Here is a 23,740-nt window from a genome sequence, read left to right on the forward strand (position 1 = left end):
ACTGATGCAGGTGTTGAAACTGCATCTCCTGCATTGGCAGGCAGAGTCTTTTACCACTGAACCATTAGGGAAGCCTGATCATATCTAATAGGGAGCTGGTAAAGTATCAGAATCTTCAAATAGAGAACTTCAGTAATTCAATTGCAGTACTTTTTTAGTTTTGGTTACATATTGGGAAAGCCATGAGAGTTGTTCCTTTTTGATTACCTAAAAATTAGGCAGGGTTTCATAGGATTTAAAACTGTGTCAGTAAAAATTTTTTAGGGATTTAAAAGTAGTGTCTACTTTACTAATGCATTAGTAAAAATACTAAGCAAATGTATATAAAATTTTATATTAAAAATTTTCAGAACATGTATTTGGAATCATAAGAAATTATATTCTAATCTCAATATCATATACTATATATTAATATCAGGGAGGTTAAAATAGTGTGTCCTATATATCACTGAAAGGCTTTAGTTGTCTTCATAGCATATATGCTGCTGAAGCGAGCACTTTAGTTGTCTTCATAGAATTCAATCTCTTATTACTTCTAAGTTGCTATGGAATATAATCTTAGATATCAGTGATTTCACAATTGAGATTCTGATCGATATTGCTCTCATGGATGCTTATTAAAATAAATTTTTTTTCCTTGGTTGAACAAATATAGGTCCTAACATAAGCCAGTGTATAGTTTTCATTTGATATTTTGATATAAAGTTCTTATTGAAGTATCATGAGAGCTCAATGGAGATTCTTTTTACTGTATATCTTTTCCTTCACTTTCTTGGAGGTAAATTATTAGAAAACAACTTTCATTTGTGGAGCCATGCCAACAATAAAATTATGATTTCATTCTGGTCCAGCACACTAAAATAAACAAATTATTTACTCCCACTTACCTTGCTACATGATTAATTACAGGAGCAAAATTGGTTGGCCCATACAGTTGCACAGATTTCAGACTCCTATAATAAGCTTCCATGACACCATCAATGCCGGCACAGTAGGGGTTTTGGGGGTTCCCATTCTGTAGAAAGTTACAGCAAACACAGCAAAGAATGAATAATGTCTATAAAAATAAACTAAAAAAAGAGAACAATACATGTTGATACCCATAAAGGTTTTGTTAAAGAAAACTCAGTTATATATTTATAATAGCAAATAATAATAATAAATTGAGTAATCAACAATAGATTATAATATATAATATTAAATAGATTGTGATATGCAGTAATGTGCAATAATTAAAAATGGATACTTTTCAACTAACAGGCAGAAGAAAATTCTAAATAATCTTGAGAAGTTGAATATCACATTTTATGATTAATACTGTCTTATACACAGATCTATGAACATATAGAGATGAACATATAAAAATCTGAAAAGAAGGAAACAAAATATTAGTAGAGTGACTACCTCTGAGTTGTTACATAATTGTCAATTTTTATTTCATTGTTTAGATTATTCTATATTTTCCAAGGTTTCTGAAGTGATGTGTATCAAAATCAGGAAAAATATTATCAATTCAAATAGTTTTACTTTATGGAAGTTCAGTTCAGTTCAGTCTCTCAGTCATGTCCAACTCTTTGCGACCCCATGAACCGCAGCACGGCCAGGCCTCCCTGTCCATCACCAACTCCCGGAGTCTACCCAAACCCATGTCCATCGAGTCAGTGATGCCATCCAACCATCTCATCCTCTGTTGTCCCCTTCTCCTCCCGCCTTCAATCTTTCCCAGCATCAGGGTTTTTTCCAGTGAGTCAGCTCTTCGCATTATGGAAGTAAAAACGTAAAATATCTGCCACTTTCACATTTTCAGGACAAAATTGATAACCCCAAATAAAGAAGGGATCAAAGGGAATGTAATTTGGTGTGAGTAGCATCTAGACAAGGTAAAGTGAGAGGAATTAGAGAAACTTGTTCATATTGTTCAATGGAATTGGAGCTTGCCACAGGAGTTCTTGGGCTTCCTAGGTGGTCAGAGGTAAAGAATCCTTCTGCAGTGCAGGAGATGTAAGAGACGCGGGTTGATCTCTGGGTCCAGAAGATCCCCTGGAGGAGGGCATGGCAACCCACTCCAGTATTCTTGCCTGAAGAATCCCATAGACAGAGGATCCTGGCAGGTTACAGTCCATGGGGTTGCAAAGAGTCGGACATGACTGACGTGACAGAACAGCACAGGAGTTCTTAATGGGCAGATAGAATCTAGAAGGGCAACTGGAGGCTTAGTCCAGCTTTCTCATACTCTGAATGCTCTGTTATTAAGGTTTAATTCTGAGTCCAGATTCCACAAATAAGGCTCTGTTATCTACTGCTATTTAGCAAACCATTCCAAAAGGCAGTGGCTTAAAACAGCAGGCATTTATTATCCCATATATTTTTTAGCCAGGTGATTTTTACTCTGGATCTCTGAAGAGCTTACAGTCAAGAAGCTAACCTTGGCTGCAGTCATTTGAAAGCATGACCAGAGTTGGATAATCTGCCTCTAAGAAGGCTCACCTGTATGGTTTGCTGGCAATGAGCTAAAGGAACTTTGCATAGGGCTGCTTGAGTATTCCAACAACATGGTGGCTAACTTCTCCAAAATGAGAACAAGGAGGAAGCTCCAGTAAGCCCCAAAACTAATCTTATAAGTTGCAGAGCATTACTTTTAGTTTCATCTACTTTTTAGAAATGAGTCACTAAGTGTAGCCTACATTCAACAGAGGAGGAATTAGGCTCCACCTCTGGAAGGGGGGTAATATAAAAAAAAATTGTAGTTATGATTTTAAAACACTAGAGACAGTAACCATGCTTAAGCATGTAAGTGAAAGTCACTCAGTCATGTCTGACTCTTTGCGACCCTATGGAATATACAGTCCATGGAATTCTCTAGGCCAGAATACTGATGTGGATAACCTTTTCCTTCTCTAAGGGGATCTTTTCAATCCAGGTATTGAACCCAGGTCTCCCACATTGCAGGAGGATTCTTTACCAACTGAGCTATCAAGGAAGCCCAACTAAACATAATCACTATGCTTAAACATAATGAGCATGTATATTTTTTATCTGAATAATAAAAGTGTGAAAGTGTTAGCTGCTCAGTCATGTCTGACTCTTTGCGACCTCATGGACTGTAGCTTCTGTCCATGAAATTCTCCAGGCAAGAATGCTGGAGTGGGTTGCCATTTCCTTCTCAAAAGCATCTTTCCAAACCTGTGGGGCTGAACACAGGTTTCCTGCATTGCAGGCACATTTTTTACCATCTGAGCCACCAGGAAACCACCACTATGTAACAATATTACAAAATCCTAAGCATTTGAAAGACTGAGGATCTTAGTGAACTAAGCCAAATGTTACCAGTGACTTCAGTTTTGTCACCTGTGAAAGAATAATTTATATCCACCTCGTTCTTTAAATTTTGTCTTCTCCTTCAAAATTTATTAATTAACCCTCATGTAACTTTTAAAACATAAAAGTAATAAAATAACTATTTGTATTATAAAATTGACTATACAAATTGAAATTAAAACATAAAAGTATAATATTTAGCACAAAATAGTAATTGGTTGGTTTTAATGTTAATCTGAGCTGACCTTTAATTAACCTTCCTTTAAATATAAGTTAAGGTTGTTCTTTTGCTTGATAAGGTATGAAGCTAGTTAAAATGAAAACTCATTACTGATTTTGGGCATATAAAAAGTATTATATATCTGCCTTAAGGGAACAATTACAAACCAGGATAGTTCTGATAGTTCTGATCAGCATTTGAACATTTTGACTGGGATGGGATTTATATTCCTATAAAACTATGTATTTCCTTTATTCCTCTGGAAATAACAAGGTACCATTTTCCCCATCATTTTATTTATGTTGATAGAATGATTTTCTAAATCTTAAAAAAATTTATTTCTTAAAATAGTCACATGGGGAATTGTTTTTTGCTTGTTAAGACAAATAAAAATAAGCTTATGTGAGGCTCTAACACAAAAGTAAAATGCAGATTGTTTTTGAAAACAAATACACTTAATTTTGTTGTTTACTAAGGAAGAGGGCAGAGGATTTTAAGGTCTGTGGCCATGTGCTTATTAGAAATATTTCCTCCTAATATCTCCTTTACACTATTGTATCTCAAGTTTAGTTCAGTTCAGTTCAGTCACTCAGTCCTGTCCGACTCTCTGCGACCCCATTGACTGCAGCATGCCAGGCTTTCCTGTTCATCATCAACTCCAGGAGCTTACTCAAACTCATGTCCATTGAGTCGGTGATGCCATCCAACAATCTCATCCTCTGTTGTCCCCTTCTCTTTCCGCCCCCAATCCCTCCCAGCATTAGGGTCTTTTCCAATGAGTCAGTTCTTTGCATCAGGTGGCCAAAGGATTGGAGTTTCAGCTTCGGCATCAGTCCTTCCAATGAATATTCAGGACTGATTTCCTTGAGAATTGACTGGTTGGATCTCCTTGCCGTCCAAGGGACTCTCAAGAGTCTTCTCAACACCACAGTTCAAAAGCATCAATTCTTCACCACTCAGCTTTCTTTATAGTCCAACTCACACATCGATACATGACTACTGGAAAAACCATAGCTTTGACTAGATGGACCTTTGCTGGCAAAGTAATGTCTCTGCTTTTCAATATGTTGTGTGGTTGGTCATAGCTTTCCTTCCAAGGAGTAAGCATCTTTTAATTGCAGTCACCATCTGCAGTGATTATGGAGCCCAAAAATATAAAGTCTCAATGATCACTGTTTCTATTGGTTCCCCATCTATTTGCCATGAAGTGATAGAACCGGATGCCATGATCTTAGTTTCTGAATGTTGAGCTTAAAACCAACTTTTTCACTCTCCTTTTTCACTTTCATCAAGAGGCTCTTTCTGCCTTAAGGGTGGTGTCATCTGCATATCTGAGGTTATTGATATTTCTCCCAGCAATCTCGATTCTAGCTTGTGCTTCCTCCAGCCCAGCGTTTCTCATGATGTATTCTGCATATAAGTTAAATAAGCAGGGTGACAATATACAGCATTCATGTACTCCTTTCCTGATTTGGAACCAGTCTGTTGTTCCACATCCAGTTCTGTTTCTTCTTGACCTGCATACAGGTTTCTCAGGAGACAGGTCAGGTGGTCTGGTATTCCCATCTCTTTAAGAATTTTCCAGTTTGTTGTGACCCACACAGTCAAAGACTTTGGCATAGTCAATAAAGCAGAAGTAGATGTTTTTTCTGGAACTCTCTTGCTTTCTCGATGATCCACGGATGTTGGCAATTTGATCTCTGGTTCCTCTGCCTTTTCTAAATCCAGCCTGAACATCTGGATGTTCCTGCTTCACATACTGTTGAAAACTTCAGTGTTTTCAGGTACAGTTTAATGAGTAATTGTGTCTTCAGATACAGTGTAATGAGTCATCAAGTATCATTGTGAGCCATGACATTCCACAATCAAAACTGCTAAAGTGGTAATACAGGGATATTTTCCCTGTCTTTTTCCACAATACCTATTCCTACACATATTTAAAAAAAAAAGCTGGGGTTTACCTTAGATCCTTTTGATTAAAACTCAACTTCAACATTTGTGCCAGCCTCAAACTCACCAATTAGGGATTTAAAATTTTTGTTAAAGAGCTCTTGTAGGCAAAGAGCAATTGGCCATGATGGCAATGGTCAGGTTCCCTTGCCCCAGGACCTCTTGCTTTTGCTTCATGTTTCATAAACAATGACTTTCCATGGTTATGTAACATCTGAGATCATTTATAGCACTGTACCTGTGTGTCATGATGGATTCATTTGGTCATGGGCCACTTTTTTTTTTTTCCTGTAGAACTATATCAGTTCAGTTCAGTTAGGTCACTCAGTCGTGTCCAACTCTTTGCGACCCCATGAATCGCAGCACGCCAGGCCTCCCTGTCCATCACCAACTCCCGGAGTTTACTCAAACTCATGCCCATCAAGTCGGTGATGCCATCCAGCCATCTCATCCTCTGTCATCCTCTTCTCCTCCCAATCCTCCCAGCATCAGGGTCTTTTCCAATGAGTCAACTCTTCACATGAGGTGGCCAAAGTATTGGAGTTTCAGCTTCACATCAGTCCTTCCAATGAACACCCAGGACTGATCTCCTTTAGGATGGACTGGTTGGATCTCCTTGCAGTCCAAGGGACTCTCAAGACTCTTCTCCAACACCACAGTTCAAAAGCATCAATTTTTTGGTGCTCAGCTTTCTTCACAGTCCAACTCTCACATCCATACACGACCACTGGAAAAACCATAGCCTTGACCAGACGGACCTTTGTTGTCAAAGTAATGTCTCTGCTTTTTAATATGCTATCTATGTTGGTGATAACTTTTCTTCCAAGGAGTAAGTGTCTTTTAATTTCATGGCTGCAGTCACCATCCGCAGTGATTTTGGAGCCCCCCAAAATAAAGTCTTACACTGTTTCCACTGTCTCCCCATCTATTTCCCATGAGGTGATGGGACCAGATGCCATGATCTTAGTTTTGTGAATGTTGAGCTTTAAGCCAACTTTTTCACTCTCCTCTTTCATTTTCATCAAGAGGCTTTTCAGTTCCTCTTCACTCTCTGCCATAAAGGTGGTGTCATCTGCATATCTGAGGTTATTGACATTTCTCCCAGCAATCTTGATTCCAGCTTGTGCTTCATCCAGCCCAGCATTTCTCATGATGTACTCTGCATATAAGTTAAATAAGCAGGGTGACAATATACAGCCTTGACATACTCCTTTTCCTATTGGAACCAGTCTGTTGTTCCATGTCCAGTTCTAACTGTTGCTTCTTGACCTGCACACAGGTTTCTCAAGAGGCAGGTCAGGTGGTCTGGTATTCCCATCTCTTTCAGAATTTTCCACAGTTTATTGTGATCCACACAGTCGAAGGCTTTGGCATAGTCAATAAAGCAGAAATAGATGTTTTTCTGGAATTCTCTTGCTTTTTCGATGATCCAGCGGATATTGGCAATTTGATCTCTGGTTTCTCTGCCTTTTCTAAAACCATCTTGAACATCTGGAAGTTCTCGGTTCACGTATTGCTGAAGCCTGGCTTGGAGAATTGTGAGCATTACTTTACTAGCGTGTGAGATGAGTGCACTTGTGTGGTAGTTTGAGCTATACAAGCTTCACCTATAAAGCCCTTGCAGCTGTGTTATGGCTGTGTCTGCTGGGTCAGTCATCAGGGAATACAGCATGGCTGCACTATGGCTGCCGTACCAGCATCAGAGAATACACACGTCTGCAGTTCCTACGGCTCCTTGAATCTTCTTCCAGCTTCCTCACTTGCACCTTACCTACCCCGGGTTCAGTGAGCAGTGTGAATAGTGAGACACCTCCCTTGCTATCTGAAGATTATTTGAATTCAGTGCAATAAACATATTAATGATTGTTAATATATATATCACAAATTTTTACCATGGAAATATGAGGGTTTGTTAACATTAGGTAGTACACTAATTGCCAGATTGACATGGACTGAAGTTTTTCTATTTGCCACTTTCAGCATCTACAGTTATATATTGCAGTTATTTAGGAAGAAGTTAACACAAAAATTAAATGGAGTACTATCTCTCTGCAGACCTACTTAACCTTTGTCTGTCTTATTCAAGAAAGAAGTGCTTTGAAAAAAGTTAAAGTCATATAATTATTAAGTAAAATTAAAGATGAGGCATTATCATCATCACTTTCACCAATTTTAGAAACTATTTTTTCATAAATTTAGAGTGCGACCTTCTATAAATATTTGAGTTTGGTTCAAAGAATCATTTAAGATGCAAATAATAAAAAGTCTCTCCTTTGCATAGGTTTGGTTGTAAGGAATGAATATAGAGGCAGGAAAAGCAGAAAAGGAGAGAATTAGAGAATAAATGGAAAAAATCATACACAAAGGTGAGGAAAAACTTGTGGAAGGAAAATTAATTAAGGAAAATTAATATCATTTAGTTTAGCATAATTATTTTTTTTTATTATTCCTTTCTTAAGCTTTAAAATAGTTAGGACCTTTTTCCTGAGGCACACAAGACATAGGATCACATGAGTGATTTTCATGGTCTTATAAGTTTCTGGGAAAATTTAATTCTCTAGGACACAACAAAATCCCAACAGATATTCATTTTTTATATGACATTGGGGGTGGTAGCATATGGGCTATTTTACAGAAGAAAATTAAAACCTCCAATAACCTTTCCCAAAATGGGGATGATTGAACAGAAAAATCAAGAATACATATGGGAAAAAAAATTAAAATACAACTCTTAAAATATATTAAAGAAGATAAAGTCTAATCATATAGGAGCTTCTGGAAGTCTGTGTGTGCGTGTGTGTGTGTACATAATGGGGTTCATAAAGGACATATCTAAGAGGTGGTATTATTATAGACGCTTTTATAAAATGTGGTTTAGTAGTGGTTAAGAACAAAGATTCTATAATAAGACTGACCTGGGTTCAAGTCCTGTCTTCTGGAAACCTGATTAAATTCTGTGACTCTGGGCTAGATTATACAACTCCTGGGGGCACTCTTTTCACTGTATTTAATATGAGTGGCTCTTGATAGTAGTGTGATGTGTCACTCATCTCATGACATACCTATCAGACAAGAATTTTATGAAGATTGTACAAGAAATGAGCATAAAGTACCTGGTTTGATACTCAGTAATTAGTAAATAATTGAATTATTTGTCTATTCTTCTTGCAGAACCAAAAAAAAAAAAAAATCCCACATGTTATTTTTGTAACAAGAATAAAAACAACAAAAAATACCTACAAAAATATTGGGCACAGAAGACTTTAATTTCACAAAATATAGGGTAAAGCAGGGAGGCATTTCTATTAGGAAAATTTTAATTTTTTCTAAAATGATATCTAACCATTCCCACATAGTTTTTCCCATTATTTTTATCAAAAAATGCAAGTGAGAATAAGGCTGATTGGGCCTAAAGCACTATCTGTGTGAAGTTTATTTTAAAGGTAGAATACAGTACATTGCTTATTTGTAATCATACAACAGGAGTGGATTTATGTAAATTAAACATTAAATAGATAAATATTTGAGTCACATCTACTCCATTATATTGAAACCATAATTAATTATACCTATAATTATTGCTTTACATTTGAAAAATAATAATTCTACCAATAACTGATCCTTTATATTTGAAAAGAAATGACATTTTGGAAGATAAAAGAATAAGGATAGCTACTCATTCTTTGATACCCTTCCCCTTGAGAGGTGAAGGTTACTTCCACTACCTTGAAACTGGGCTGAACTTAGTGACTTGCTTGACAAAAAAGGATGTAGGAGAAATAACTTTCTGAGACTTATAAGTCTTTGAAGTTTCTTCCCCAGCCTTTTAGAATATTGCTGTGTAAGAAATATGACTTCCTTGAGACCACTGCACTGTGATGGAAGCCCACGAAACCACACGGACAAACTGTATGTAGAAAGAAGGAAAGATGCCTAGAGAATCAGTTATTTCAGCCATCCTAGCTGTAAGCACTAGTCATGAGCAAATGAGACATCTTAGTGGATGTACTAGCTCCAGCAGGTATGACATGAAGAAAACTGAGGAATCCAACCAACAGTCAGAATGGAACAGATATATGGCTCCAGTAGAACAATTCCAGCCTTCTCTAGCCAATCAAGGCATCCCAGGTGTGGCCCCAGGTATCTTGAACAAACGTACCATTCTCCTTGTATCATGCTCAAATTCTTGACCCACAAATCATGAATATAATGGAAGGTGTTATGCAGCAACAGAAAACCAGAATAGGTTTTAAATCATGTGCACTTCAGGTAGATTTGTTACTAATCTGTCTTTTTTCCCATTAATATCATGCTTCTAAATCAATCATCCACTAAAACTGAGTTGATTGTATAGTCATAAGAAGTTGCTATATGAGTAATTAAAGCATAAGCAGGGAACCTATGAAAAGATCCAAAATATTTTTTTTTTCAAAATATCAATTATTTCCATGTATTCTTACCAAAGCAAACTCATGAGATATCCTTCCATCTGGAGGCAGTTTTGCACCAAAACCTAAAGCGGGGAACATTTTATCACTGTCATAATCTTGAACAATTTCTCCCACTGCTTTCAGCGCCATACCATAGGCATTCAATTGATAAGGATTCATGTAGTGGAGAGAAGTGGGCTGGGCAGGGTTGCCTATGACAGAAAAAAAATTAAAACATGAGAGATCAAGCTAGAGGTATAATTTTTAGACATTTTTCTTGATATCTATTTCAGATTGAAATATCAATAATATGTTTTTCTGCCTATATTCATAATGTGTTAAATATTGGGTTGGCCAAAAAGTTCATTCAGGTTTTTACATAACATTTTATGGGAAAATCCAAGCAGACCTTTGGCCAACCCAATAGTTTCTTTTGGACACACAGTGACATAGAGATATTTATTAAATTAGATCAGACATGTAGAAAATTCCCCAAAGATATTCAGAGTTTTTTCAAAAATTATTTCTCATTGTCAACGCCATAGGCTATTCTTCAGTTTTAGCCCCAGAAGCACAAAAATAATTTTGTTGATCATATTTTACTGTAATCTTTATTTAAAACAAACAAACTATGTGCCTTTAGCTTGACTCCTTATGCCTATAATCAAAGAACCCAATTGATATTAATAAGCTTCGACAATTATGAGCCTCCTTAAAGCTGTATCACAAATATAAATTGAATATGTGAGACCTATCCCAATTTAATCACTTGAAAAGAGAAGAACATGGTGATTTTCAAATTTATGCTAAAAATCTGAATCTGAAAAATTATTCAGTTTCTAACTAGACATTAAGTTAGGAGTAAAAAGGCCCAAAGTCAAGTCTTTCCATCTGTAGGACAACTAACTATAAAATTCCTGTTAGAAATCCTACTACAGTGTTTACTGAGAAGGCAAACTAAGATTATATGTGTGAAAGTGATTAAAAATTATAAAGCACCATAGAAATGTAAGAGAAGGAAATGGCAACCCATTCCAGGATTCTTGCCTGGAAAATTCCATGGACAGAGAAGCCTGGTGGGCTATAGCACATGGGGGCTCAAAGAGTCAGACAGGACTTCGTGACTAAAAAATAGAAATGTAAAATTTAACTACTGCTGTTATTATTGTCTGAGTCACCCACAAATGTAGGATGTCTCACTTGAATAAAGATGAACTTGACAAAAAAAGCAATATATGCACCACAACTCAAACACAGAGATTCAGATTCAGTTGCCCTAATTACCAGCACAAAGGCAGCCTGAAGGTCCCTTTAGTTTCTTAAGTGAAAATGGAAATTAAATAGGACTTGTAGCAGTTCATAAAGCTCACTTCTACATTAAAACATTGCCCAATGAAGGAAACCCGCAAAGCATAGTTCTTTTTTGTTAAGGAAAAAGTTATAATAAGCACTTGGGTTCCAGAGAGAAACAAAGTAAAGATCTCCCTTTAGTTTATAATGCATATAACAATACCCAGAACATTTTTGGTTTAAAGATAATACATCGTGTAAATGCATATATATTTACAAGGATTATCAGCATTCAAGGGCCACATGACAAAATTTTTTTTAAAAAGGGTGTTATGATCAAGATGGGCCCTAATGTTTCCTTCAGCTTGACTAACTTTAGAATGGTTTCTCCTGATTATAGGCCCTTGACCTCTTATTTCTTAGAGCAGTTACTTTAGAAAACCTGGAATTGTGAATTCTTTCTGTGTTCCTTTGAAGTATAAATCTTCTACAATTCAGGAATGTCTTTCTCAGGGACCTGGGAGTCATTCCTTTGAAATGTAATAATCAAGAAAAATATCACCTCTGTTGCTTAGTCTCTATGGGACGGTAGGAGCCTAACTTCAATAGCTGCCAATTAATAAACACAGAAGGCTTCCCCATGGCTTAGTGGTAAGGAATCTGCCTGCAACGCAAGAAACTAGGAGACTGGGGTTCGATCCCTGGATCCTTGGGTCAGAAAAATCCCCTGGAGGAGCATATGGCAACCGATTCCAGAATTCTTGCCTGAAAAATCCCATGGACAGAGAACCTGGCAGACTACCATCCAAACGGTCGCAAAGAGCTGGTTGTGACTGAGCATGCAGTAAACACAGATGGCCTAATCATACAGACTAATTTCGCCTCCAGTATTTCTCAATACCTTTCCACTAGCTCACAACAGCACTTATAAACTCTTTCATCTTTTGTTTTGGAGAAGAGTTCAATTTCTTTCTTCCACTGCTGTAGCTTTGGTCTCTACTGCAAAAATCCTCAACAGTCTTCCTTGTCTGTTTAACTTACCTGGTGCAATTTTTGACAGCCCTTTTTAAAGCAGAGATTTTTGTTTCTTGTTCAAAGTCCTACTGGAACCACAGATAAATAATGCCTCTACTTGCCTAAGGGATCATTTAACCCAACTCTCAAATATGAGTTGTTACCCAACAGTTGCAATACACAACTAATTCTATTTCTCTAAGAGAACCACAACTTAAAAGCACTACTAGTACCCCAGCATATCTAAACACTTTGGCCTATCATACCTGGCAGAGCCCATTTGTACCCATTCAAAGATGTTCCCTATCTCTTTCTAGCATCTTCACCCAGACCAATCTCTTCACTATATCACTAATACTATCTTTCTTTCCATCTCTACCACTCAGTTTGCCACCCAATCCTGAAATTCACTTTCTCCTCCTACAGTTTTTGTCTCACATGCATGAGATGACCTTCCTTATTTATTCCAGCCTTTATTGTCTTTCCTCTTACACTCTTATGCTTTTGCGTTCTGCACCACAGAATTTGGCAACTTCTTGAAACTGGGACCATAGTTGTACCACCTCCATATCAGCAGCAATGCACATGGAAATGTGGACTTGTAGTAAGTTAATAACATTGACTTATCAGCTAATAACAATAATAAGAATAGCATAGAACATAACATACATGCTATTATAAGATGTATGAACTTACTTCATGTTTCACTTAGTCCCTTTCAACAAGTCTATTACACTTGTTTTTCATATCAAATAACTTTCAGATTAAGTAACTTGCCTGAATTACACTGTAATAATTGGTCAAACTAGAAGAATCTAGGTATATTTCATAGCTCTTACTGTTAGTTATAACTCTTTGTTTAAAATTTTGTAATATTTTAAACCATGAATATTATCAAACATATATGATTTTGTTTTAGAGGTCACTATACCTTCATAAAAAAATAACACTTGAATAAGCTCTTTTAACTGGAGAAGGAAATAGCAACCCACTCCAGTATTCTTGCCTGGAGAATCCCATGGACAGAGGAGCCTTAGCAGGCTATTGTCCATGGGGTGACAAGAGTCAGACACGACTTAGCGACTAAACAACCACCAAGCTCTTTTTAAAAATTTATTGAGATGTAATTTACATAGCTTATAATTAACCCATTTAGAATGCACAATTCAATGATTTTAAGTATATTTACAAATATGCACAAGCATCAACAGTCAATTTTAGAGCATGTTCATCACCTCAAAAAAATGTACCTATTTACTATCATTCCCTTATTATTCTATCCAGCTCAGAATTAAACAATGACTAATCTACTTTCTGTCTCTTTAATTTACCTATTCTGGACATTTTCTATGAATAGAATCACATACCATGTGGTCTTTTGTAGCTAGGTTTCACTTAGTACAGTGATTTCAAGGTTCATCTGTGTTGTAACATGTTTTAGTGTGCCATATTTCTTTTCTGTTTATTGCTGAATAGTATCCCATTGTATGAATATACCACATTTTCAAACGGGTTTATCAGTTTATGGACATTTGGGTTGTTTCCACATTTTGGCTATTATGCTGCTATAAACCTAGATAGCATATTTAAAAGCAGAGATATTACTTTGCCAACAAAGGTCCATCTAGTCAAGGCTATGGTTTTTCAAGTAGTCATGTATGGATGTGAGAGTTGGGCTGTGAAGAAAGCTGAGCGCCGAAGAATTGATGCTTTTGAACTGCGGTGTTGGAGAAGACTCTTGAGAGTCCCTTGGACTACAAAGAGATCCAACCAGTCCATCCTAAAGGAGATCAGTCCTGGGTGTTCATTGGAAGGACTGATGTTGAAGCTGAAACTCCAATACTTTGGCCACCTCATGCGAAGAGTTGACTCATTGGAAAAGACCCTAATGCTGGGAGGGATTGAGGGCAGGAGGAGAAGGAGACGACAGAGGATGAGATGGCTGGATGGCATCACCAACTCGATGGACACGGGCTTGGGTAGACTCTGGGAGTTGGTGATAGACAGGGAGGCCTGGCGTGCTGCGATTCATGGGGTTGCAAAGAGTCGGACACGACTGAGTGACAGAACTGACTGACTGAAACATTCATGTGTGAATTTTTGTGTGGACTTATGTTTTCATCTCACTTGTATATATATACAAGAGTGGAATTGCTAGTTCATATGGTAACTATGTGTAACAACTGGAGAACTGCCATAGAGTTTTCCAAAGTGGCTGGACTATTTTACATTCTCATCAGCAGTATGTGAGGGTGGGTTCCGATTGCTTCACATATTTGCCAACACTTGCTGTTTTCTGACTTTTGGATTATAGTCATCCTAGTGGGTATGAAATATTAGGTTGGCCAGAAAGTTTCTTCAGTTTTTCTAAGTAAAAATAAAATACAAAGAGTAACATGGAAACTTATATTACCATATGTAACATAGATAGCCAATGGGAATTTGCTGTCTGGCTCAGGAAACTCAAACAGGGGCTCTGTATCAACCTAGAGGGGTGGGATAGGGAGGGAGATGGGAGGGAGGTTCAGAAGGGAGGGGCTATATGTATACATATGGCTGATTCATGTTGAGGTTTCACAGAAAACAACAAAGTTCTGTAAAGCAATTATCCTTCAACTAAAAAATAAATAAATCACAAAAAATAAAATAAAATACACATCTTTCATTTTCACCAGGAACTTTATTGAGAAACATATTCCTTGTTTTGTTCCACGACCTTATGTCATTTTCCAAACAACTTCATAATTTCATCTTCTCCCAATTTTTTTTTTTTATCATTTAAGCAAAGAGCTGTTTCAGGTGCCTTTTACAGTCTTCCAGGAAATTGACATTTCTTCCATGAAGGTAATTTTGTAAAGACTGAAATAAATGGATAATGGGAAGTGAAATGTCTGGTGAATATGGGGGATGAATCAGCACTTCCCAGCCAAACTGTAACAGTTTTTGTGTTGTCATCAAAGAGACATGTGGTCTTGCAGTATCCTGATGGAAGAGTATGTGTTTTCTGTTGACTAATTCTAGATGCTTTTCATTAAGTGCTGCTATCAGTTGCTCTAATTGGGAGCGATACTTTTGCAATTAACCCAACGAGTTAATTAATTTGGCTTTCCAGAAGATGTTCATAATAGTGGGCTCCCTATGGTATATCCCACCATATACACAACATTACTTTCTTTGGATTAAGGCCAGCCTTTGATGTGGTTGATGGTGCTTCACGTAACTTTTCCCATGATTTCTTACATTTCACATTATTCTAGCATGTCCACTTTTCATCACCTGTCACAATTTGGTCTAAAAGTGGAATGGTTTCATGATATTTAAGTAGAGAATCACATGCAGAAATATGATCAAGAAGGTTTTGTTTTTGCATAACTTATATGGAACTCAAAGATCAAAGTGATGAACATAACCAAACTGGTACAAATGATTTTCAAAGCTTGATTTGGAAATGTTGAGTATGTTGGTTATCTTCGATGTGGTATAACATTGATTGTTCTCAATTAAAGTTTTGATGTCATTGTCATCAGTTTCAAGTAGTCTACCAGACTGTGGAGTATCGTCCAGTAAGAAATCTCCAGCATGAAACTTTGCAAACCACTTTTGACATGTTTGTTTAATCACAGCACATTCTTTATAAATTGTACAAATCTCTCTCTGTCTTATTTTTGTGTTTCAGTTGCATTTTTACTTTTCTTGAAACATTAATAATAAAGCAAGATATGCTGAAAATATTGCTTTTTTCTTCCATCTTCAGTTCAAATGGCACACAAAAATCCACCAATCTTGATTTTTTAAAAATGCACACTGATATGACAGCTGCTACAATTCAATCTAACAAAATTGTTTCAAATGAAGTTAAAGACAACTAAACTCTATTAGAGCCATCTAACAGGAAAAACAAAACAAAAAAAAGAATGAACATTTTGGCCAACCCAATTGTATCTCATTATGATTTTGATTTGCATTTCCTGGTACATAAGCTGCCAAGTACCATTTCATGGGCTTACTGGTCATTTATATAGCTCTTTTGAATACCTGGAATATCATTTTTAATTGCACTATTTGTCTTTTTTTATTTGTAAGAGTTCTTTATATTTTCTAGATACAAACTCTCTATGAGATATCTGATTTGCTAACATTTTATTTCATTCTGGGGTTTGTCTTTCGACTTTGCTAATTATGCTTCATGGAGCATAAAATAGTTTTAGCTTTGATGGAGCTCAATTTATTTATTTTTTTCTCTGTTGCTCATGTGTTTGGTGTCATGTCTAAGAATCAATTGTCAAATCCAAGATCATGACAATATATCTCTGGTTTCTTTTAATAGCTTTAAATTTTTAAACTTTACATTTAGATTCTTGATCTATTTTCTATTAGTGTTGTATATGATGCTAGGGTCCAACCTCTTTTTTTTTTTTTTTGTTTTTTGCATATGGGCATTCAGTTGTGCCAGTACCATTTGCTGAAGACAATATTCTTCCTCCTATTGAATTGTCTTGGTACTCTTCTCAAAATCAGTTAACTTAATATGCATGGGTTTATTTTTGGAATCTCAATTCTATTTCATTGATCTATGTATCTATTAATATTTTTATGCCAGCTCCACACTGCCTTGAAATTACTATTATAAGTTTTGAAAGTGAGGAGTATGAATCTTCCTGCTTTATTCTTTTTTATTCCTTCCAAATCTGCTTTGGTTCTTCTGAATCTCTTTAAATTCCATATGAATTTCTGGGTCAGTTATCCACTTCTTTTAAAAATTTGAAGAATCTTTCAGATTCTGATAGAGATTACAGTGAATCTGATAATCTCTGTGGAAAATATTGCCATCTTAACAATGTTGAATTTCCTAATCAATGAACATGGCATGTTTTTCAGCTTATTTTCATGCTTAATTTCTTTCAAAGTTTTTCAGCATATAATTTCAGGGTGTAAATTTTGCACTTACTATGCTGGTAACTCAGACAGTAAAGAATCTTTTGTTAAATTTATTTCTAAGTACTGTATTCCTTTTGATATTATTAGAAAATGGAATTGTTTCCTTAATTTCATTTTCAGATTGTTCATTAGAAGTGTATAGAAAAAGAACTGATTTTTTTATATTGATCATTCATCCTTCAATCTTGCTAACCTCATTTATTCTAATTGATTTTTAGTGGATTCCTTAGGATTTTGTATGTGTTACATACAAGATTATGTCATCTGCAAATAAAAATAATTTTACTTCTTCCTTTCCAATCCGGATATCTTTTATTTTTTTCTTGCCTAATTGCCCTGGCCTCCAGTACAATGTAAAATAGAAGAAGAGAGAGCTCACATCCTTGTTCTTTTCCTCATCTTAAGTGAAAGCATCCAGATTTCACTCTTAAGAATGATGTTTGCTATAGATTTTTCATATTTTCCCTTCATAAGGTTAACAAGTCACTTTCTATCTCAGTTTATATGTTTTTATTTGGCACAGCACTTAAGAATCCATCTGCCAATGCAGGAGATGCAAGAGACATGGGTTCAATCTCCAGGTCGGGAAGATCCCCTGGAGCAGGAAATGGCAACCAGTTTCAGTATTCTTGCCTGAAAAATTCCATGGACAGAGGAGCCTTGCGGGTTATCGTCCATGGGGTTGCAAAGAGTCAGACATGACTGAGCAACTGAGCACACACACACACATACATGCACACATACACACACATTATAAAAGTATGTCAAACTTTGAGGTGGCCATGTGCACTTTACATTATCTTTGATTGGTATGGTGTGTTACATTATTTGACTTTTGAATATTAAGCCAACCTTGCATTACTGAGATAAACTTTAATTGGTCATGATATATAATTATTTTTGCATACTGCTGGATTCAGTTTACTAGTATACTGCTGAGAATGGTTATATCCATAAAAGGTATTGTTTTCTGATTTTTCTTATGTTTTTATCTGGTTTTGGTACCAAGGTAATGCCTCTTGGATTGAATTAGGAATATTCTTTCCTCTTATTTGTGAAGAATTTGTATTGATTCCTCTTTAAATAGAGTTCATCAGTGAAGCTATCTAAACCTGGGCCCACAAAAACTTTGTGGATAGTTTTTAAATTACTAATTCAATCTCGATTATAGGTTTTTCAGATTGTCTATTTTCTTAGGACAGTTTCAGTAGCTTGTATTGCTCCATTGAATACAATCTTGTTCTTCTAGCTGTTGTGCTAATGTTGACTGGTAAACAAAAGCTAGCATTTTAATCCAGTTGGACTTTAGGTATATATGTTTCATATTTTACTGAATAAAACACATGTGTAAAAATGATCAACTTGAAGCCACAATGTTGAAGAATAAATTTACCATGTAGTCAAAGGCTATATTAGAGTTTGATTTCCTCACCTCTGCTAATAAGGCAAAGAATTTATTAGTAAAAGATTTACTAGATCTGAATATCCTTCTTTGTACATGAGGGTGATGGTGGTAGTAGTCATTAAGTCATGTCCAACTCTTGAGACCCTATGGACTGTAGCCTGCCATGCTCCTCTGTCCATTGGGTTACCCAGGCAAGAATACTGAAGTGGGTTGCCATTTCCTTCTCCAGGTGATCTTCCTAACCCAGGGATAGAACCTGGGTCTCCTGCATTGCAGGTGGTCTCTTGCACTGGGGGCAGATTCTTTACTGAATGAATCACCAGAGAAGCCCTAAGAGAATGATGGCTGTAGTAAATGACCTCTAAGATGCTTTCTTACTTAAAAATTCAATTATTTTGTGAAACGTGAGTGAATGTGAGAGAAATGTGAAGAAAAGGGCATTTAATGTGAGAGTTACAGCATAATAACCGATTTGAAAAAAATGAGATAAATATATAAACTGATAGCAACTTTTGGTAAAAGTTAAATAATGATATTCTCTTTTTATGATACATAATAACTGTTGAAATAAAATCACTTTGAAATAAGATTGGAAGTTCACTCACTGTCTTTCCTTTCTTACAATGTTTGATATACAAATTATCCATGTTGTTGTTCAGTCACCCAGTCGTGTCCAACTCTTTGTGACCCCATGGACTGCAGCAGGCCAGGCATCCCCGTCCCTCACCTTCTCCCAGAGTTTGCCCAAGTTCATGTTCATTTCATCAGTGATGCTGTCCAGCCATCTCATTCTCTGACACTCTCTTCTCTTTCTGCCATCAATCTTCCCAGCATCAGGGACTTTTCCAACAAGTCCTCTGTTCCCATCAGATGACCAAAATACTGGAGTTTCAGCATCAGCATCAGTGAATATTTAGAGTTGATCTCCCTTTAGATTGACTGGTTTGATCTCCTTGCTGTCCAAGGGACTTTCAGGAGTCTTCTCTAGCACCATATTTTGAAGGCATCAATTCTTTGGCATTCTTCCTTCTTTGTGGTCCAGCTCTCACAACTGTATGTGACCACTGGGAAGACCATAGCCTTGACTATATGAATCTTTGTTGGCAGAGTAATGTCTCTGCTTTTCAACACACTGTGTAGGCTTGTTATCACTTTCTTGCTGAGAAACAATCATCCGATTTCATGGCTGCAGTCAACCATGTGCAGTGATTTTGGCACCCAAGAAGAGGAAATCTGTTACTACTTCCACCTTTTGCCCTTCTATTTGCCATGGAGTAATGGGGGGGGGATGCTATGATCTTAGTTTTTAAACTATTTAGTCTTAAGTCAGTTTTTTCACTCTCCCCCTTCACCCTCATCAAGCAGCTCTTTAGTTCCTCTTCACTTTCTACCATTACAGTGGTGTCATCCATATGTCTGAGGTTGTTGATGTTTCTCCCGCCTATCTTGATTCCAGCTTGTAACTCATCCAGCCCACATTTCTCATGATATGCTCAGCATATAGGTTAAATAAACAGGGTGACAGCAGACAGCCCTGTTGTACATCTTTCTTGATCTTGAACCCATCAGTTTTTCCATATGGGGTTCTAACTCTTGCTTCTTGACCCACATACAGGTTTCTCAGGAGATGGGTAAGATGGTCTGGTATTCCCATCTCTCTAAGAACTTTCCAATATGTCATGATCTATAAAGTCAAAGGCTTTAGCATAGTCAATGAAACAGAGATAGATGTTTTCCTGAAACTCCCTTGCTTTCTCTATAATCCAGTGAATATTGGCAATTTGATTTCTAGTTTCTCTTTCTTTTCTACACTCAGCATGGGATTTAGTTGATGATCCCTCTGAATCAATTAAATATAAATGTGCTAGCATGAGTAATTATTAAAAACAGTTGAATAAAAGAAAAGCAAGGTTCATGTACTTGAATTACATTTATATAAATTAATGTACAAAAAAGTACTATAAAAATGAGGATTATAATTAGACATGCTTCAGAATTATAGCTATGTATGGAGAAAAAGGGAAGGATACACAATGAGTTTAACTAAATTTAAAGTTTTCCTTTTAAAAATGTGTAAAACAAAAGAGACAGTATTTCAATAGTTAATAAATTTGGATGGGACTATTATGCACTTTTGTTGTATTTCTTATAGTCTTAAACTATTTTATAACATTAAAAAAAGAAAAATTATCTGAATTTTTTATGAAGCACTTCAGAAGTATGTATATGTGTAAAGAAAATATCTAAACCTCAAGAAAATATTTATTTTTAATGTAATAGATGATAATTCTTATTATAAGATAGTCATAATACTCACCATTTGATGCAGTAAAATCAATAGCCACTGTGAAATTGATTTGTGTGCTAAAATATAAATAAATAAAAGAGTCATTAATAATTGAATAACCTCATAAAAAGGAGTTTGATTTCTATTTTGGCTATATTTTTAATATCATTAATTTTCTTAAATAGTATAATTACAACTATGTTACAGCACACACTGAATAGTATGCTAGGCAGTTTTATAAGCTAAGAACTTGGCAAACTACTTTTACAATCATGCAACTATAACATACAAAATAAAGCATCAGGAATAAATATAGATCCTGTTTGAGAGCACAATAATTAAGTGAGGAGCTCATAATGAAGTCAAACTAAACAATAATTTGCCAGTATCCAATGTCAACATTTATTATTAATTTACTTTCAAGACTATTCTTTAGTCAATGGGAAATTATTATACCCTTAAAAGTATGGCATTGCTAAAATCATGTCTAATAATATTTTTCCTTAAACTAATTCTTTCTAGCAGTCCTGAAAAACAGGGTTTTTTTTTGCTTTTTTCATAACTCAAGTGTTTCAAATACTGATCTACCCCTCAGTGCTCACAGTTTTCTTGTGTTCATGTGTGTATTTATAGATTATACAAATATCTACACAGATGAGATTGGTTATATATACTTAAAATTTTTAGCACATGGTAATTACCCAAAATTACTTTGCTGGATTAGAACCAAGGAACTGGCATTCACAGTAAAAATTCACCTTTTTGGATATACCTCTGACTCTTCCTATATGTAATTCCATTTCTTTCTGACCAAAGAAGGCATAAAGCACAAATAAATGACAATAATATGGGAAAACCTGCCATCAAATATAATTTACAAAATAACTTTTAAAAAGTAAATAATTTGAAAATATGAGTATGTAGTCTATGTGTGATTTAACAGCAAGTACTTTTGATACACTGTACAATTTATTTAACAGATCAAAGTTGGAGCTTTTGTTTAAATGGTGGTGGTGATGATAATGATGATGGTGATGATGACGGGTGTGACAAGATAGAGTTCCTTGTAGTTTTGTTAGTATAAAGTATAATATACTACTTCTTTCTTTCTGTAACAATTCAGCCTGAAAAATCCTTAGTATTGTTCAGTTGTTGAAAAAAGTTCACTTCTTCTCCCTAGGGAATAAATAAGTTTGTGCTTTACATTAACGAAAACTAATATGGATCCTCTTTATAGCTAGATGGTAATTTTTTTCTCAGAGTAGAAATTAGGTTTATAGGCTAAGAATATAGGCTAATTTGGAGCATAACAGTTTAAGACACATAAAACATTTAAAAAAGAATCAGTGAAACATTTGGGAGAATATTTTTAGATAATAAATCCCTTTGAGGAATTGGAAAGAACAGTCACCATCAGCACGTTGCCTTGTCATTCTGCTGCTACAGAGAAAGTAACTATAATACAGAGTATAGTATAGTGTATTAGAAAGGGTTTATTAGATTTCAAGTCTGAATGAACTGGGTTTGAATTTCAACAACCCAGTTGCTGACATTAGCCAAGTTTAAAAACTCTCAGAGGGCAGGTGCTTGGCAAGTAACAATAAAGCAAGGACTGACAGAAAAACTACATGAAATATTATCTGTCTGTCTCTTCTTTTTACAGATGAGGAAATTAATCATTATAACACTTAACTTTCCACATAAGTTATAAATGCAAGCTCTGGAATTCAAATTCACATGTAACCTCCAAGACCATATTCATAAACTTCAAAGAAAAGACAGGCTACTAACTAAAGAACTATACTGTACATAAGGATAAAAAAAAGAGAGGAAAGTATTTACTGAAAAGTTTAGCTAGGTAAACAAACTAAATTATAAAACCAAGTAGATTAGGTACAACAAAAAATATAAAAAAGGAGAGAAAATTTAAAAAGAAATGAAAAGAAAGGAAGGAAAGAAAGAAGGAGGGGAGAGGAGGAGGGAGGAAGGGAGGGAGACAGGGAGGAAGGAAGGAAAAAGAAAGGAAGAGAAAAAGGGGGGAGAAGGGCAGCCAGGCTGTACCAAGAGTACTTATGAAACTTTGAAGGGTGGGGCATTCCAAGACAATATAAAAGATAAGTGCATTTAGCACTAAATGATAACTAAGACCATTTGATAATAATGGTGCCACAGAGGAAGTCAACAAGTAAAAAGAATCATTTGGTGTTTAGTTGATTTCAAGATCCAATTACTTCCTTGCCTCATTCTGTGTATCAGGAAGAATCTCACTCCTTTATTGTTTTGAATCAGCAGTATTCTGACCAGAAAGGAAAATATGATGGCTCATAAATCATTTCATAGTTGTGATGATCCTTTAACTTATCATCACGCCATTTGGATTTTTCCATCCAAAAATCTACAATTATTTATTCAGCATCTTCTGATTGTCAAGGACTGTGCTAAGTGAAAAAGAGAAGATGGGAGCAAAGCAACTATCTTCGAACTCATAGAGTTCCACTTCAACTTTCTACAATTAAAAACAACAACAAAACAGCACAGCAGTTTATCATCTTGACAAAGGCAGATGCATACCAACTAGCTGTTGAAATCTAGAACCCATAAATAAAGTTGAGATGCCCACACACCTCTAGTATTTTCATTCTTGCCATGCCAGTACCAAGACTATGCTTCTGCCTTGATTTATTGATAGGCACTAAAGTTCACTCTTGGGTTCTGGGACCTGCCCTGAACTTAGGTTCACTTCCTCAGGAACTATTATCCAGCCTAACCCTTCTTGTGCCTAGCTCACCATGGCCTAAACTTTGAACTTTTCTGTCTTACCTTTTCCCTCTTCCTTAAAAGCAGATTGACTACCTGAATGACAACTATCTGAATAACAAATATAGCGC

At 35.9% G+C, this 23,740-nt stretch overlaps 1 protein-coding gene across 1 annotated transcript in view; it reads right to left on the bottom strand.

Annotated features, from left to right (window-relative positions):
• Positions 1-23,740, bottom strand: part of CPNE8 (copine 8) — a 260,545-nt gene that overhangs the window by 34,543 nt on the left and 202,262 nt on the right. The window contains exons 14-16 of the mRNA XM_043446546.1: positions 20,883-20,929; positions 9,949-10,130; positions 888-1,015 (exon numbers count right to left, since the gene is read on the bottom strand). Of these exons, the coding sequence (XP_043302481.1) occupies positions 888-1,015; positions 9,949-10,130; positions 20,883-20,929 (357 nt within the window). The remainder of the gene's footprint in view (positions 1-887; positions 1,016-9,948; positions 10,131-20,882; positions 20,930-23,740) is intronic.

This window comes from Cervus canadensis, chromosome 25, assembly GCF_019320065.1.
Source record: "Cervus canadensis isolate Bull #8, Minnesota chromosome 25, ASM1932006v1, whole genome shotgun sequence".
Taxonomy (NCBI): Eukaryota; Metazoa; Chordata; class Mammalia; order Artiodactyla; family Cervidae; genus Cervus; species Cervus canadensis.